The sequence below is a fragment of the Crocuta crocuta genome, unplaced genomic scaffold (genome assembly GCF_008692635.1).
Source record: "Crocuta crocuta isolate KB4526 unplaced genomic scaffold, BGI_CrCroc_1.0 scaffold124, whole genome shotgun sequence".
NCBI classification, from domain to species: domain Eukaryota; kingdom Metazoa; phylum Chordata; class Mammalia; order Carnivora; family Hyaenidae; genus Crocuta; species Crocuta crocuta.
The window spans coordinates 9,019,800-9,038,013 of NW_027551573.1; the positions used below are offsets into that span (position 1 = coordinate 9,019,800).

Sequence of the window (18,214 nt, forward strand, 5' to 3'; positions counted from 1 at the left end):
TGTGGAATAAGGCTCAAAGCTCTCGGTGGCAGGAATTTTTCTTTTTGGTCTGTTTGATTATTGTATTACAGACCTTAGTACATTGCCTAACACACAATAGGCATTGAAGGAATATTAACGAATAAAGGCACAAGTAGAAAATAATTTATTGGGTGCCCACAAAATGCTAGAGACGCTATAGAAACTCCTTAGATTCTTATTTCACAAACACCCTAGAAACTTGGTATTCTTGTCCACATTTTCTTTTCCTTCCTTCCCTCCTTCCTTCCCTTCCTTCCTTCCTTCCTTCCTTCCTTCCCTCCTTCCCTCCGTCCTTCCTTCTTTCCTTCCCTTCACCCCTTCTCCAATTTTAGTTGTCCTAATGTATTTACACATTCTTATAAGCAATGTATTGTTTATGTGTGTATTTTTACTTTGTATGTATTTTTATTTTGTATGAAAGTTAGTGTGTAACATATTATCCTGTTTCCCATCATTTCCATCCATCATGTTTTGCCGTCCACCTTCCCATACATGGGACAGCCTCCAGCACCCAACCACCTGTTAACCCCTGGGGGGGGTCACCCTCTAATATATCTCCTGTGATGGAACTTCTTCGAAGTATATACCCCAGAGTGGAACTGCTAGTCTCTGTGATGTCTGTGACTTCACCAAGAAAGGCCACAACAAGCCTGCGCTATCTACCAGCGAGGCTTGAAGCTCCTTTATTTCCGTATCTGGGCCAATGCTGGCATTCCCCAGCTTACTAATATTTTCCAGTCTAATTAGGTATAAAGTGACACCTCATTGTTGTTTTAAATTGCATTTCTTGTCCCCATTTTGGGGGAAGAATTGAAGCTTCAGAGAAGTGATGTGCCCAGGGGTCCTCAGCTGGTGTGTGCGTAGCTGGGCTTTGCCCACCCTCTCTGGGCTCAGGCTGCAGTTACCTGGGGTTCCGCTGCCCCTCATCTGGGCTTGACGGCTCTCCCAGCAGACGCCCCACTCTGTGGGTGCAGGTCTTCTACTGTGATGGAGCTCCACCTGGTGGCACTAAGGGGGAACTACCGCTGTGGATGGGAGGGGGAGGGAGAGGCGGGAGACACTCTGAACCACCTCACTTTTGAGGCTCTTACTGTTTTCTAAAAGTAATTTTTCTCATTTTAATTTTTTATTGAGATCTAATTAACACATCACATATTAGTTTCTGGTGATTTGCTTGTAATAAGAATTTTCAAGATACAAATATACAGCAACTCCCAAATATACAGCACCCCATTATTAACCAAAGTCACCATGATGTACACTACATGCCCAGGACTGGAAGCTTCTATCCCCTAGTCACCTTATCCTCGCAGGTGGAGGGGGCCCGAACTGCTTCACTTTTGAGGCTATTTTTAGCAAACAAAACCAGAACTCTTATTCGTATACTTTTTAAAAATGTGCTTTTAATTAAAGTATGTATCCCTGCCTAAAAGGCACGAATCCCAAATATACAGCGAATGAATGCTACAAGTGAACACCTGTGTAATCAGCACCACAGGTGCCCTCCAGGCACTACACACTCTCCTCCAGGGGCCGCCGCTATCCTGGCTTCTCACACGGTAGATTCCTTTTGTCTGGGGTGGGGTCTGTTGTATACAGGGAGCCATACAGCCATCCTCCTTTCTGTATCTTGCTATTTTTGCACGATATTGTGTGCTTCATTCACCCATACTTGTTCATTCTCATTTCTATGCAGTATTCCATCGCAGGAATACACTGCTACTTAATCTTTCTACTGCTGATGGATGTTTGGGTTGAGTCCAGTATTTGGCTGTATTGAATAAAGCCACTGTGGACATTCTAGGAGGTCTTTTGGTGCACACAGTTGTACAATCCTGTGAAGGACGTATGAAGCAACGAATCCTGGACCACAGCAAAGGTGTGTATGCAATTTTATCTTGTTAGTTTCCAAAGTGATTGTGCCAACCTACCATCCCAGTGGCATGTTGAGTGTTTTCTTTGCTTTACATTTTCCACTATAATTGGATCGTCCATTCTGGTGAGTGTTAGTGGTTTTGCCTTGTATTTTTCATTTGCATTCCTGATAACTAACGAAATTTCTTATGTTTATCGGTCACTCAGCTAACACTTTTGTGAGGTGCCTACACAAGACTTGGGCCCATTTTTTATCATGTTACCTGCCCTTTTCATATTAACTTATGGGAGTTAAAATATATCAACTGAGTATGAGCCTTCTGTCAGATCTATCTCCTTGCATGTGGGTCACTTGCCTTTCACTCTCTCACTGATGTCTTTTGAAGAGTGAAAGTTCTACTTACAATATGGTATAATGTATTAATATTTTATTTTTTTACTGAGGCTTTTTGTGTTAAAAAATTTTTTTGCCTATCCCAAGGTCATGGAGATTGGCTCCTATGTTTCTTTTAAAACCTTTCACAATCTGCATCCATCCGGAACTGATTTTTGCATTTGGTGAGAGGCAGAGGGTTGATATTTTTTTCCATATGGACATTTAATTGACCAGCCTGATTTATTGAAAAGATTGTCTTTTCACCTCCGCACCACAATGTCACCTTTGCCATAAGCCGGGGCAAATGTACCCCTGTGAATCTGTTCCCGGTGTGTGCGGGTTTCTGTATCTGGTGACAACTCCGTTAAGAAAGGTAATGGAGAGGCCATTTCAGAGTCTGTAAAACAGTAGTGTACACTGTGCGGCAGGTGGCGCTGTCTGCCAATGGTCCCTGGCTTGGGGGTGCTGATAAATGTTCTTTTCTCAAAGTTGTCTTTGGGGCTCACTGTCGCTATGTGGTTAGAATGTCAAGAAGCTGAACTGGAGACTCCCCGTGCCTGTGGAGCCCCCAGAGGAAAGCCCTGTGGACCCCAGGAGAGCACCCAGGTAGCCACAGCAGCTGTGGGGGTGGGGCAAGGTCCCCTTTGCATTCATTTCCCCTCTCTTTTCCAATCCCTGCTGAACCCCAGGTTCTCTGGGGAGTACCTAGGGTCTAAGCGGTGAGGGTCCCAGGGGAGTCCCTGACTTGAGGGTCTGGGAGCACCAAGCAGTCCCATGAAGATGTGGCATTCAGCCCCCCACAGAACCAAGTCCCACATGGGCAGGGGTGGGTGGGGGTCGTGTACAAGACCTGTGATGTGTGTGTGTCCCCAACCAGTCCCCCTTCCTGATGTCCCTCTGGGGACTCTGGGTCTCCATTTCTCGCTCCTTCTAAGACTCCTTTTATAAGAACCCCTTTCTAAGGAGTCTTCTTTTGGTGGCAAGAAAACCCACCGTCTCCCCCAAGTCTGTTCTGATTTAGGTCAAGGACAAACGCTACCTCAGGACACTGATCCATGCAGTCTAGCCTTGTTTTCTGATCACTACGGTCTAAAAGGGATGCACCAGGTCAGATGGCATGGGGTGCCAGGGGATGTCACCTGGGGGGGCAGAGATCCAACAGCAGAGGAGGCTGCGGCCGCCTGGAGAAGGAGCTGCCTAGAGGGCCACGCTGGGGATTTGCGCGAACACCTTTTTTGCGTCTATCTCCCCTTCGACCATGTGGGGGTGGATGTCCACGTTCATGCCTGCATCCTTGCACAGCTTGAGCAAGGTTCGAATGTTGTTTTTGGACAACCTCAGGTATCTGCGTGAGACAAGGGCCAAAGAAGTCAGTGGAGGGTGGAGTCATCATAGCTTCAAACTTTATTGAAAAGAGCTTAGACTTAAGCAGTGTGGGATCTCTAAAGGGAATGGGCCGTGTGGACATTCTGGAGCTGACAGAGATCTTATGAAAGAGAGGGACACCTCACAGAATGGGTGGGAGTTTTTATTGGATAACTCTTCTGGAAAGTAATTTGGCAACATGGATGCCAGGCTCCGCCCCTGTCCCCCAAGTCCCTCCCCGCCAACAGTTCCTGATCTTTGACTCAGGAACTCCACTCAAGCCTTCAATGAATCCCAAGAAGAGAAGCCAAGGGGATGAAAAGCTATATAAATCAAAGTATCCACTTTGGGGTTATCAAAAACAGGAAAAGGAAATTCCATCAGCGAAGAATGGTTAAGCAAATAACAGAATATCCATTCCAAGGGCTCTTCTGCCAAAGCTAACATGCCATCAGGAAAGCAGGTGGGATATGACGGTCATGATGCATTATGCCATGTGGGGAGACACACAACTGTCCAGGTGTGCATAACCTCAGTGAGGCCAAGGCCTGGGCCAAATACAGAACAGTGGCAATAAAAGCTGAGTAAAATTGTAGGGAAGGGGAGTATTTTCTTATAATATCATTCAAACAATTTAAAAGTTTGGCCATTGATTGAAAATCTTAGCTAAAGCCCCACAATTCTGACTTACACTGGAGAGTGAAATTGATCCTATCTATGCTGTGTGGTCTAGAGGGTATCTCTGTCATCTAGATAGAGATGAGAGCTCTGTATTCTACCAGCAATCTTGACCTTGTTCCCAGCTTTAGTATAAGGAGGTTGGCCCCCTACTCAGGCCACCTGCTGGTTGCTTACTTTGCTACAGATGATGGGGGAGGAACTGGATATTGATATAACCATTGGGAATGGTCTCCCGCTCCTTCAAGATTTGCCCAGAGCTTACCTTTCTTATAACCATCCTAGACCCCACTCTCAAGCCCCATGTCTGGACCACTTTTCCCTGACAGCACCAGTCAGGGTCTGCCCCTTCTGTCCCTGACCACAGCTCTGAAAGATCTCACACAAACATACATGTGAGCACTTGCTAAGATCCCATTATGGATAATTTCGTCTTTTTGTTGGATGGCTTGTTGGATGCCATCTCTCCAAATATTCTCTCTCCCTCCTTGGAGGGTAGAGGCTCTGTCCAAACCTCTTTTCTGCCCACCATGAAGCCCAAGTAGGCTGTCTGTTGGCCAGAGTCAACTAGAATCACCCTGTCAAACTGAAAGCCATAGCCAAAGTCATCCATCCATGGAAAGGTCAAGCTAGAAGTCTCCTTCAGTTGGGGAGGCTGCCATTCCACCCATCCATCTCTCAGCCAGTCAGTGAGCAGAGCAGGACTTTGTAATGGCGTCACTGCATGCCAGGCATCTGAGGCCAGTGTTGAGCCTACAGATGAGTTCACTGCTGTTCAGCCTACAAGGACATCCACATTATTCTGTTGTCCGTTTCCTTCTCTACTGAAGTTTCTGAATCTTGTCAGTTACATCTTTATAGTAAAGGCTAGTATCAGGCTTGGGAGGGGTGCTTGAATTTGGGGCCGGAAACCAGCAGGTCCTGATAAATATGACAAAGAACTAGTGAGAAAGAAAACCTTTAGTAAGAACGGTAAATAGCAAAAGGCTCACACTCTTATTCATAGTGCCTTCAGGAGTCCAAAACCCCAGCGTATAGTAGGTGGCCAACCGAGGAGGGAGTGTGGCTACTATCACCAGCAACTTCACACCACAGTGTGAAGTCCCTTAGAGGAATTTCCTGTTAAATGGCCACAGACCACTCACTCTTTCATTGTGGATTATATTCATGGTTTCTACTGTGAAACCTATGGAAGTATCAGAAGGGTGGTGGAAGCGTCCAGAGGCGTGGCCTCAAAATGGCAGCACCTAAGTGCTGTGTCTCATCCAAGGGCTGGTCCACCCGCAGGTGAGGCTGCTAGAAGCCCAGTGGCTTCGGCCCTGGATCAGCCCTTCAGGACATAAGGACGGACCCCATCCCACCACCGCCGCCTCCCCTCCCCCGGCTCAGCCCAGCTGTCTGAACCAGACTGTGGGGACCCCTGGAGCAGGGCCGCTCACCGGCAGCTCAGCACCTCCTCCGGCTTCAGCATTTTCACCATCTCCACCTTGGGCTCGGTGCCCTTCTCCGTGAGGCTCTTCAGCTTGCGCTCATAGGAGACCTCGGGCATCCTGCTCACCACCCAGTCTCTCAAGATCGTTGACCTCCGAGTGTTAAACACAGGGTCCTGCAGCACGGGGTCCAGGATGCTCTGTCGATGGTACGGCATGGGCCGCTGAGTGGGCTCCAAGGTGAAGGTGTCCTTGATCTCTATTTCTGACATTGGACAGATGGCAGGGAGTTAGAGCCTGGTAGAGGCGAGAGGCAGGGCGGACAGGGAGGGGTGAGGCTGGCGAGTCTGCACGGGATTCAAAGGATGGCCCCTTGTGAGATATGAGGTCCTTTCAAGGCCTTGCAGGCTCTTCTTGGCATTGGCTGAATTCTCCCTTCTCTTTTCCTCCCTCCTTTCTCTCTGCCCCTCCCCCCCCCCGCAGCTCGCTCCCCTTCTCTCCAGTTAATCCCTCTCTCACCTTCCCTTCTCTCCATCCTCACCTAGAGGGAGCATAGCCTGGAGGAGGCGGGGGAAGAGATCAGAGGTGGACTCTGACACTGCTTTTATTTTTATTTTTTTAAGGAAATTTTTCTAATGTTTATTTTTGAGAGAGTGAGACACTGTGAGTGGGGGAGGGGCAGAGAGAGAGGAAGAAACAGAATCCGAAGCGGGCTCCAGGCTCTGAGCTGTCAGCACAGAGCCTGATGTGGGGCTGGAACCCACAAACCGTAAGATCATGACCTGAGCGAAGTTTTACTGACTGAGCCACCCAGGTGCCCCTGACACGGCTTTTAAAGGAAAAAGAGATGATTAGGTGAAAAGGAGAGAAAAGTATTGCAGGCAGGGGAAATTGCATGCGCAGGTGTGAGGAACAGCATGGCAGGCATGAGGAACAGCATGTACATGCAGGAGGAATAGCATGTGCAGGTGTGAGGAACAGCATGTGTGGCAGGAGGAACAGCATGTACATGCAGGAGGAACAGCACGCACAAAGACACAAATGTATGAAATGAAAAGGTGAGTGTCAAATGTTACCCAAATATGGGGTTTGGACTGACTTTAAATACCATGGGGGCTAATGCTTGGAGAATTTAATATTTTTCTTCCTGCTGAATTTACCACTCAGTATTTTATAGATTCTTTTTCTACTAATGAGAAGGGAATATTTTCTCCTCATTTCCATTTCTGACTGGCATGACTAGTATAGAGAAAAGACTATTGCTTTACAATGTATTTTTTCTAGTCCACTAACCACAAAACCACATTTTATTGTTTCTTTACTAGACTTTCTTGAGTTTTAGAGATGTGTAATCATACCAGGGGAACAATGAAAATATCTTCCTTCTAACATTTAGAAAAATTATATACTCTTCTTGACATATTGCATTTGACAGATGTTCTAACACAATGTCAATGATGATGAGAGTAGTCATGCCTCATTTTGTTCCTGATTCTAATTAAAATAATTAGCATTTCATCATTTAGAATGATACTTGCCACTATTTTTGGTATGCTTTATAATATTTAGCAGCTTAATAATTCTTAGTTTACATAGAGTTTTTATTAGTAATCAGTGCTTTATTCTACTTACTGCTTTTCTGTCACTGACATGCTTATATGGTTTTTCCTTTATTTTACTAATGGAATAAATTACGTTCTTAGATATCGTGGTATTGATAACCTAACCTTTCCTAACTGCTGTAAGAAATCCCACTTGGTCATGACGTATTAATTAATTTCATACATTGACATAGATGATATATTTTCATACATTTAGCATATTTGCTAAAATTTAAAAAATATTTTGTATCTATATTACTTCTTTGCAAATATTTTAATATTGTGGTTGTGGTGGCTTCTGGGATTAATGCAGGAATATCTGTGTGTTATATGGTCCAGAATAGTTGAAGTGATAATGGAGATTATTTGTTCCTGAAAAGGTTAGATAGAACCAAGTGGGAAGTCTTTGTTTTGGTGACTTTTTCAGTGGGGAAGTGTCAATCACCTTTCAGTTTTTGATTCAGAAATTGCTTTCCTCAACGTTTCTTTATTATATCAATTTAATTTTTTTAATGTTTATTATTTATTTTTGAGAGAGAGAGGGAGAGAGAATGATCAGGGGAGAGGAAGAGAGGGAGGGAGACACAGAATCCAAAGCAAGCTCCAGGCTCTGAGCTGTCAGCACAGAGCCCAACACAGGGCTCAAACTCATAGACCGTGAGATCATGACCTGAGCCAAAGTCAGACACTCAGCTGACTGAGCCGCCACAGGCGCCCGTATGATATCAATTTTAATAATTTATAGTATGAGAGGAAATGATCTATTTCTTCTAGGTTTTCAAATGTAATCGGATAGAGGTGCATTACAGCTCAGTTCACGTATTTCCCATCTTTGCTTACATATTCTCTCCGTATCAAATCTTCTACATTTTTACTCTTTTTTTTGAAGTTTATTTATTTATTTGGGGGGGGGAGAGGGAGAGAGAGCATGCAGGAAGGGAAGAGGCAGAGAGAGGGAGAGAGAGAGAAACCCAACAGACTCTGTGCTCAGTGCAGGCAATTCTATTTTACCAACTGTGAGATCATCACCTGAACAGAAACCAAGAGTAGTCAGATGCTTACCTGACTGAGCCACTGAGGTGCCCCTACTCTTCTTTTTAACAATGGTCATGAGAAGTTCATACTACTCATCATTTGCATTTTAAAAAGCCAGCTTTGGATTGGGCCTTTTAACTGTTTTTTAGCTTGGGTTTGATTAATCTCAGCTGGTATTTATTTAATGGATTAAAGCTTTCTTTTTCACACAAATTATTTCTTCTATCTTCTTGTAAATAATGAATTGCTAAAAGTATTAGTTTTTCTTTCATCTTTTTGTGTTACACAGGCAAGAATTATTAGTTTTAGTTTTTAAAATAAATTTCCTTTTAAGGCTAGATTCTGCCTTTGTTCCCATAGGTTTTGGTAAGAAACAGGCTTATTTTCATGAATTCTTTTCCCCTCTGATACAGGATATTTTAGGAGTGTATTTCTTCGTTTCTGACTGTTGAGTTGGGAGTATCTTTTAATTTAAATGTTATTTCTAATTATTGCTCCAGGATAATGCCAGTGGCCCTAAGATCTTTACTTTGTGAATGTTAACGTTTTCTTTGGGATGAAAATGAAGATGAGTTTTGTAGATACTTTTTAGCCACAAAAAAATGCGTTCTCTGTTCCAATATAAACTTATGTCTATATGATCCAAAAAGAGACATATAACGAAATAAAAGAGGCATATTAAAATCTCCCACTCTACTTGTGTTTTTGTTATGTTCTCTTTGCAGGTCTCAATAACTATCTATTCAACTACTATATTTTTTGGTGTGTGTAAGCTTAGGATTATTACTTATTCTCTTTCACATTTAAAAGTATCCCTCTTTTACTTGACATGTTTCTTGTTAGCCTTAATTCCACCTCATTTACTTGTGTTTCCTGTTATCTCTCAGACTATTCTTTTGTTTTCAGTCTTTCCATGTTAAGCCTGATTTTAAGTGTATCTAGATTCTGATCTGTAAACCAGTTATTTGGTAGTTTGGTGCCTTTGCTCTCACCTAGAGCATTTTCTTTTTCCCTTTGTGAGTAGATTGTTCTTCCCGTAAGCCTGCAAGCTCTCATCAAGAAAGTTCGGGGGCGCCTGGGTGGCTTAGTCGGTTAAGCGTCCCGACTTTCACTGAGGTCGTGATCTCGCAGTTCATGGGTTCGAGCCCTGCGTCGGGCTCTGTGCTGACTGCCAGCTCAGAGCCTGGAGCCTATTTCAGAGTCTGTGTCTCCCTCTCTCTCTGACCCTCCCCTGCTCCTTCTGTCTCTCTCTCTCCTAGAAATAAATAAAAATATTTAAAAAAAAATCTGCTTTGCTAGAACTTGTCTCAGATTGGACTGTCCAAAGCTTTAAAAAAAAAAAGAAGAAAGAAAGAAAGTTTGGGAATTTTACTGGGCTCTGTTGAGGGGGAATGATTCTAGACCTCACACAGTTATATAAATACAGGGACAGCAGTCTGGAAAGAGGCACACTGTGCAAGGTCTCATATGAGTTAGTGGCTGAACTGGGACTCTGTACGCGCAGTAGGGTGCTCTGCACTGACAGCAGGTCCCCGGTCCCATGGCCTTAGCAGTCCCTGTTGATGCGTAGTAAAATTGGTGCTATGTTCCAGAAGAATCATGAGCTGCATATCCCCACCAGCGTAAGTGGGAAATCCCTTGGAGAAAGAGCATAGCTTTTTCGGAGGTATCTGAATATCGCCTCGGTCAAGGTAAGTCTCATGTAGGAAAAAGAAGAGTAGTAAAGTAAATGGTAATAATAATTAAACGTATGTCTGAAACTTATCAAGTGACGTTTGTGCCAGGCAGTGTTCAAGGAGCGTCCTAGAGTGGAAGGCAATGCAGGCGCACAACCATATCATGTCCATTTAACAGATGAGAAAGCTGAGGATCAGAGAGATTAAGTCATGTGCCCAAGACGCCAACTAGTGATGGATCTCGGAAAATGTGAACCCAGGTCGTTGGTCTCTTTTTCTGGGCACCTGACCTGGCTACCATCTGGGCAAAGATGACCCACATTCCTGAGTCCGTGGCTGAACAGCTAAGTTAGATTTATGCTGGGCTGTAGTTGGGGCTCTGAGGGCTGACTCTGTGCTCATGGAGACAGAGGGTATCACTGCCCTCTAGCCCTCAGCATGAGGAATGCCCTCCTGCTCTGGGATCTGTGCACTGCCCTGGGCATAGGAGCCCAGGGAGAGAAAGCCAAGTGAATTCCCCTTTCCTAGTCTAGCCGGCTCAGACTTTGCCAAGATTTACTTTGGAAAGTGCTCCAATTTCTTTCCAAGGGCCTTTTATGGGACCATAGCCAGAGACACATTTTACAAATTCAAAACCAACGTCGGTGGCCCTCCACGCAGGTCAAGGGGGCTGGTGAAAGAGAAAGGGGAAAAGTGTTTTCAGATAGTTCAAGGGTGGGGGGAAGGGAGCAGCCCGGGGCCCACAGCAGCAGCGTGGCAGCAGGCTGGCGCCTCCCGGGTGCGACAGCGTGGTGGTCACTGGTGGGCTGGGGGTGGCATTTCAGCTGTTGAGAGGAGTGAATGGGAGCTTTTGTGAAAATGGGGAGGGAGACAAAGATGAAGTGGTCTGTGTTGAAAAGCACAGGGCTCCACACGGGGGCTGTCACTGCTGTCTTCTGTTGGCTTTGGGTTTCTGGAGCTGGGGACGGCTCTGTGTCACTCAGTCAGAACACATGGTGCGTCAGAGATTTTGATTTTGTGGCCATCACAACGCTAAAAACGTGGAGGAGGGGGAGTTGTATCTGTAAGACTGAGCGGCCACATCCTAGTCCGGAGGGTGGTGGAGAGCATCTGATGGCCATTTCCCACAGACTCTTGCTCACCAGATCACACAGAAACATGGCATCAGGAGGGCAAAGGCCTCACTCTGCAGACAGGGAACCCGGGATGCCCAGGGGATCTGGCTCTTGACAAGGACACCAATAATTCAGGTGCTGAGTGGGGCCAGGAGACACCAGGACCAGAAGTCCTGGTCTAGAATACCCTTACTTGATCTCCATATCTATCTCCACTTGGACTCTTGCCATAGCCCTTAACTGGCTCCATGCCCTTCCTAGGGGCTGCTTTGTCTTGCACTTGACTTCAAAAGCAGATGGTGCCCATTCATTTTAGGCTCTTGCTAGGCTGTGCAGGAAGCTCCCCTTGCTGTGCTCAGGCTCATCCCTGATTCAGTGCCTGGGTGCCACACCTGGATGTCCAGGTGCTTCTTGGGTGCCTCTGAGCACCTGCTGCCCCGCAGTGGCCATTTGTAGTATTACATCAGGCGGAAGAAAACCTCCCCTCTTTGAACTGGGTGGATTTGTCTTGCTGGGGCGGGGGAACTGCAGAGAATCAAAGAACTGCTGGCATTTTGTGCAGTGTTATGACAAGGGTTGTTTTATTAGCTGGTGTGTGAGTTTCTCTTACGGACGGAACTGCCTTTGTTTAGGAAATTATCTTGATAGACTCCTTTTGAGTGTGGACTAAGACTGTGAAACAAAGGAAATTAAGTGATCCTTCCAAGTAAAAAGCCAATGGGAATTGTGGGGCGAGGAAAGCAGAGGATGGAGGGAGAGGAAAAACAAAGAAGAGGGGGGAGCTAGGCAGGCCCAGGAGCAGAGTGAGACCAGCAAAGTGCCCAAGGGGGCAAAGTTTAAGGAGGTGTTCAGTCTCAGGTTCCCGCAAGTGCAGAGTCGGCACCAGAGGGTGAGCGGCTCCTTAAATCTTGTGCCTGGGTGCCAGGCTTGGGCTCCCTCTAGCTCCTGTGCTGGGGACAAAGGACTTGGAAGAACCCTTAAGGGGGATTTGTAATCAACTTCTGGTTTGTTTCCTGTAGAATTCTGCCATGAAATTCTTTTCCTTAGTTGCCCCCCAACCTTCAGTAAAGTCTGTTTACACACAAAGGCTTCTGGTGAGAGGTGTGGGGGGAAATGAAGGACGTGGGGCTGGGTCTGCTCTGGAGGCACAGGGAACAACCACGGGAATGGAGATCTGCAGCTGCTCAGAGGCCAGCAAGGAGCCAGACTTGACCCTGGGAGTCACAGAAAACTCAGGAAAGGCGTGGCGCCTCCCAGACGGCCTATGCCAACCTAGTTGCAAAGATAGCACAGAGAGCTCCTGGACACTCTTGCTCAGCTTCTCCTCCTGTTAACAACACAGGCAGGGCGTATTTGTCAGAAGATAATTAAGAAATTAACATCGGCACATAACAGCTTCTTTGGATTTCACCGCTTTTCCCACTAAAGTGCTGTTCTAGGATTCAGTCCAGAACCCTGAACTGCATTTAGTGCCAGTCATACTGAAAACCTGATGGGCAAGTGAGTGCAGTTGGGTTACAATGGCGTTGGTGTGTTCAATGAAATGGAAAGGAGGGAGTTTTGCTGGGCATGATGGGAGCAGTGCTGGGCAGGCGGCCTGGCAGCCGCCACTCCAAAGCTTTCGCCCACTCCTCCCCTTTCTTTTACTAGACACCTCCTTTCCAAGAAGCCAGGCACAATCAATGCCACTGTTTTTCCAGTGCCATGGTACAGCCCACCTGAGACTTTGCCACCATTTATTGAGCACCTACTATGCATCAGGCTATCTGCTTTATATGCCTCATCTCACTAAAACCCTGCTGTGAGGCAAGTCCTGTTAATGTCTCATATTCTAGCTGTGAAAACTGGCCCCCACAGATGGAGTGACTCCCTCCAGATTATACAAGTCCAAGTTCACTACAGAGCAGTAGAGCCAAGGGTCGAAGCCAGGCGGCCTGGGGAACTGGGGGCCTGGCGTGACGTGAGCCTACCTCTTCCTGGGTGTGAGCGACACCTGGAGGTTTCGGGCCAGCAGGGGTGGTACCTGTGTGCACAGTGACGTCGTCACAGCACCTAAACTAGTGAGATGACCTGGAGCTCATGAGGTTGCAGTCACCGAACTGGCTTTAGGAACCTGGGGTACACCCTGAGAAGAGTGGCATCATGAGAAGAGAACCCCCCGTGTGGGCAGAGCAGAGACATCCAGGTCACAGCCAGCTTGTGGTGTGATCCCCAGAGAGCCAGGGGGGGCTCCACACGGCCTGGGGCTGCCGGGCTGGTGTGGACGCTGCTGCTGTGACAACAGTGTGGGCTTCTCGTCCCCCTGAGAGGTGGGCAGTTATGGAGGATGATTCTGGCGTCCCATCGTCCCATCTTATGGTAGGAGGCTCCCCTTACCGGATTTCCGGGGGTTGTCCCTTGAGTAGCTGCCAGGGACCATGCTGAGGCGTCTTCCCTTGGGGTCCATGCCATAGATTTTTTGGTCCTTGTCCTTCTTGGGGCCTTGCTCGGGGATCTTCTTGAAGGGGGCGGGGAAAGAACTTTCACCATGAGGAACAGGACTTGTGTGGCCTCCTCCGCCCTCAACATGAGTGACTTCAGGGGTTTGCAGAAAGGCAGGCAAAGGGGCCAAAGGACAGACTGCTCTGGGCCCGGGGAAGGTGGAGGCCGGGTGGCGTGTTGGCACCCACTCACCCACATGCCACGCTTGGACCCTGCTGTCTCAGAGGGAGGCCATGCGGGGTCACAGAAGCCACAGCCCTCAGGGGCGGCGGGGTGGGGGGGGCACTTAGGCTTGGGTGCTCTCCCTCTCAACCCCTCGGCTGGCATCCCTGAATGGTCTGGGGAGAGCCGAGAGGAAGAAGATGCCTCCTGGTGAAAGTGAGGGGTGATTCATTTGTGTGTTAGTGTGGAGCAGGGGTGGATTTCAGAGCGTTAAACTGAAACAAAATGTAGCCAGGTACTGTGCGGGGGCGGAGCCTGCATTACCTTTTCGGAGAAGGCTACTTGGCGGTTCCCTTTCTGGGGTTTCGGGATGCTGTGGCCTTTCTTTTCTTCCTTCCCCGTTGTTTTAGGGGGCACCGCCAACTTGGATTTCTGGTTTTTAAAGACAGAGGATTGGACTGTGGTGGCCCCCACAGACGGGAGCTCTAGATCTGGCTGCCCCCACTCTGGCACTTCTGTCCCCCCCATGTCCCCCACAATCGTTCTTCTGTCTCCAGACATGCCCTGATGTCCATGTCACATTGCTCCCAGAGAATGACCTTCTGAATCCCAGGTCTGGCTGCCCCCTCCCCACCTCAGAACCCATCACTAGCTCCCTATGATCACTCCACTCTGGCCCCTCTCTCCAGCTTAGTGGCCCCCCAAATGACCTGGCCCCCAGATGACCTGCGTAGCTGCTACTTCCCTGCCACGGCCTCCAGGCTGAAGCCACGGGAAGGCTGCCCTGTCTTGGAGTCCAGCCAGAACACGCCCTCTGTCCGCAGATCTCCCTCCTCTCCCAAGCCCTCCCCATCCGGTCATCGGACTTCACCGCGCCCTTCTCTTTCCCGCGAGCTCCTCTGGGCCTCTGTGGACTTCTTTGCGCGCATGCCCAGGCTCCTACCCCCTGGGGCGGCGGGGAGGGCCCCACAGAGGGGCATCCAAGCCAGCCTACGAGGGGTGGGGGTGCTGGAGGCCCTCAGGGAAAACGGAATCAGCCGGGTCTCCCCCCGCAGCGTGCTGCTGGGGCTGGGGCTGGCCTCCGGGTCGGACGCCCGGTGGGAATCCTGCGCTGTTGCTGCGCACTGAGCAACCTGGGGCAAGCGACTGCTCTCTCCGCGGCTTGGTTTCCTCATCTGAAGACAGGCAATAGTAGGATCTATCTCCTAGGGTTATTGTGAGAACTTCATGAATGACAGGGGAAGGGAGAGGAGGCCACAGGCAGCCCCCCTCCAGCCGCCTTTACTGTGTCCCACCCCCTTCCCGCGTGCTCTCTGGGACCTGCCAAGCTTCTTCCAAAATCCGGGTGCCTCTGGGAAGGATAAAGATGCTTGAAGATTTCGTTGTATTTTCAATTTAAATTTGTTCCCTCCGCGAGTCCAAAATTACTTCCAGTAAAAGCCACATAAAAGGTAAAGCCGTGAAAACATTAGAATATAATCTTCATGAGAAGAGGCACATAGCATGTAGGTAGAAGTGAATTCACAGAAGGGAATATAAATCTCTGTGATTGATACTGAGTTCTGAGCGACCCAGCAGTCAAAATGGGGGGCCAGGAGGGTTGACAACCCATGAGTCATTAGCATCTTAATGTAAAATATGTTTCTCAGGTGTGTTTTAGTATGTCTGAGGGAACTGGCATTCCAGACCTTTCTGTAGAGGCATGATAAGCAAGTACATAAATGGTGGGGGACTTTCTGGAAAGGCAGGGCCCACTTTAGTAACGGGAGCAGAGAAAGTGGAGGAGGTTATGGGGAGTTGACCTGGCAAAGCCCATGAGCTAGAGAACTGGGTAAGTCTGAGCCCTGGCTTGGCCCTTCGTTAATTCTGTGAGCTCAGGCAGGTTGCTTCCCTGCACCTCACTGGGCTCCCTTATTACCTCACTTCCGCTGAGGGGTTGGAATGGCGCGCACCTTGCATCTCTGCTGGGAGCACTAGACAAGACAACTCGTGTGCAATGCTAAGCATGGGGCCAGGCACACAGTAAATGCTTAATAAGCTTTAGCATTGTCCTACGTAATGCCATTTTTCATCACTCATTTTCTCTGGGGGTCGGAGAATTCAAGATCAGGGGGCATCCTCCACAGAAGAGAACACTTTCTAAGGACATGGCTTGGTTTTCCATAGATGGTGGTACTGGGGGGAAACTGAGGCAAAACTGCTTGCCATAGTTGCTGGAGAGAGAGAGAGGGCGATGCTACAGGCTGAATGGTGTCTCTCCTCCCCTCCCCCCATTCGCATGTTGAAATTCTGACTCCCAGAGTGACGGGGGTGTTAGGGGTGAGGCCTTTGGGAGGCACTGGGTCATGAGGGTGGAGCCTCCATGAGTGGGATTAGCACCCTGATAAAAGAGACCCCAGAGAGCCCTCCCATCTCTTCCTTGCTGTGAGGACACAGCAAGAAGGTTGCTATCTATGAAGCAGGAAACAGGCCCTCATCAGACACTGAATCTGCCAGCACCTTGATCTTGGATGTCCCAGCCTGTCAGACTGGGAGGCATTGGCTTCTGTTGTTTATAAGCCACTGCGTCTATGGTATTCTGTCACTCAGCGGAGGATGGCCAAGACCAGTGGATTAGAACTCATTGGGATGCTGGGTAGAGAGCAGGAGGTATGTTAGCAGGAGTCCCCGCAGGATAGCAGCAGTGGAGACTGAAGGACCTTTGACCCTGGAGCCGGATGCAAGCTTCTGGGGACAGTGGGGAGGGCCCAGTCTGCCACCCCGGAGATCTTAGAAGCTATTGTCCCTAAGCTCTTCTGGAATGCTGACTGAGACATGCTCCCCTCACCCTGATTAAACTAGAGAGGTTCCTTCCTGGCTCTGCACCCAGGACCTCTCTTTCCTTTTCCTTTAGAAAACTGGCACTTGTAAATTCTTTTCCTGCCCCTTTGCGATGTAAATCTTCTTCTCCCAGCCTCTCACCAGTTTCAGAATCCAGGAATATGTTTCTCAAGGACCAGGAACCCATCCCTTCGAAAGGAAATCACCCGGAAAGATTGCACCCCCTCCTCAGGGTCTCTGTGGGAGGGTAGGGAGCTAACTACCTGAGTGACAGTGAGCACAGCCGCCTAACCACCTTGACAACCGCCCCTCTGCCCCGAGGGCTTCTCTGTTAGTTCATCCAGTGCTTAACACTCCGCCTGCCTTTTGTTTCTGGGGCCTCTGGTTCCATGTCTCCCCTGTTGTAATAGCGCCGAGTCGGTCTTCCACACGAGTCTTCCCACCAGTACACACCTGGAAAGCCTGCTTTTTCTTCCCCTGCCTGCGTTGCAGCCACTCCAGCACCCGCGTGAGGTCGGACATCCGCCTCTCCTCCGCGGTCCGCCACGTGGACCTCCTCTCGGTGGGCAGTGAATCCTTTAGAAGCTCTGATCTCCCTGTCATTCTGAGGTCTTGGCTGTGCCTGGGGTGGGCAGGTGGAACCCCCCGTTTCTGGTGGCTGGCCTGGAGGGCCTCAGGTGGAAAAGGGTGGCCTTGAGGATGTGAACTTGGGCCAGCAGCTGGGATATTGGTCTTCAAGGGTGGGAGGTCTAGGGGTGATTGTGAGGTCACTGTCAGGCTGGCCTGCAGGGTCAGGGTGGGCGCAGCACTGGCTGCCTCACATGGGCACTGCCTCTCTGCAGGCACCGTCTCTTATCTGGACTCTGCCACAGCCTCTCCTCCTCTACTTTTGTGGAGATCTTAAACAACCCTTAATTCACATACCTCCCTTTCTCAAAAAACTTCAATGACTCCCTGTAGCCTATAAAAAAAATCTAAATTCCTTAGTTTGGTATCCAGGCTTTCCACAAAGTGCTCTAATTAGAATGAAGATTTTTATAGCCTCAGTTACTTTTATGTTCATTGAACAGATAGTTATCAGATCCCTACTATGTGCCCAGCATGGTGCTGGGGTTATAGTTCAAAATGACATAGCCAGACCTCCTAAAACATATGGGCTAGTGGGAAAGACAAAGCAGCAAATTATTGTTCTATGAGTCTTTAAGGACAAATAAAAAATGAGTGCTCTGAAGGAAAGAAATGTAATTCTGTGAACTAGACAAAACAAAAGAACTAGATTTGGATGGAGGGTGGGAGGGTCACGACTCACCCAAGCATGGAGCTAAAGGTTAAGTAGGTCTCAGGGGGGCTCTGGGCCAGAGGGATGAGCATGTACAAAGGCCCTGTGGCAGGAAGGAAGCATGCAGACTTGAAGTTTAACAGAAGGGCCAAGCCTAGAGTACCAGGTAGTGAGAAATGATGCTGGAGAGGTGGGCAAAGGCCAGACCAGACAGGACCTTAGAAGTCACAGGTTTGCTCAGACTGGGAAGGAGGGGGGGAAACAATGAAGGGATTCATAAAGAGGGAAGGGACTGACACG

At 48.4% G+C, this 18,214-nt stretch overlaps 1 protein-coding gene across 2 annotated transcripts; it reads right to left on the reverse strand.

Moving 5' to 3' along the window:
- Positions 1-3,328: 3,328 nt before the first annotated feature.
- On the reverse strand, positions 3,329-17,374 carry CUNH16orf78 (chromosome unknown C16orf78 homolog). Of its 2 annotated transcripts, none has more exons than XM_077751316.1 (5): positions 17,089-17,374; positions 14,140-14,247; positions 13,549-13,666; positions 5,755-6,010; positions 3,329-3,617 (listed from the first exon to the last, which is right to left on the reverse strand). In XM_077751316.1, the coding sequence occupies exons 1-5, from the start codon at positions 17,236-17,238 to the stop codon at positions 3,470-3,472; spliced, it is 780 nt and encodes a 259-aa protein (XP_077607442.1). In that variant the 5' UTR covers positions 17,239-17,374; the 3' UTR covers positions 3,329-3,469. The 2 variants fall into 2 exon arrangements, with proteins under 2 accessions (XP_077607442.1, XP_077607441.1); XM_077751315.1 differs by having other exon boundaries at positions 13,549-13,669.
- Positions 17,375-18,214: the final 840 nt, after the last annotated feature.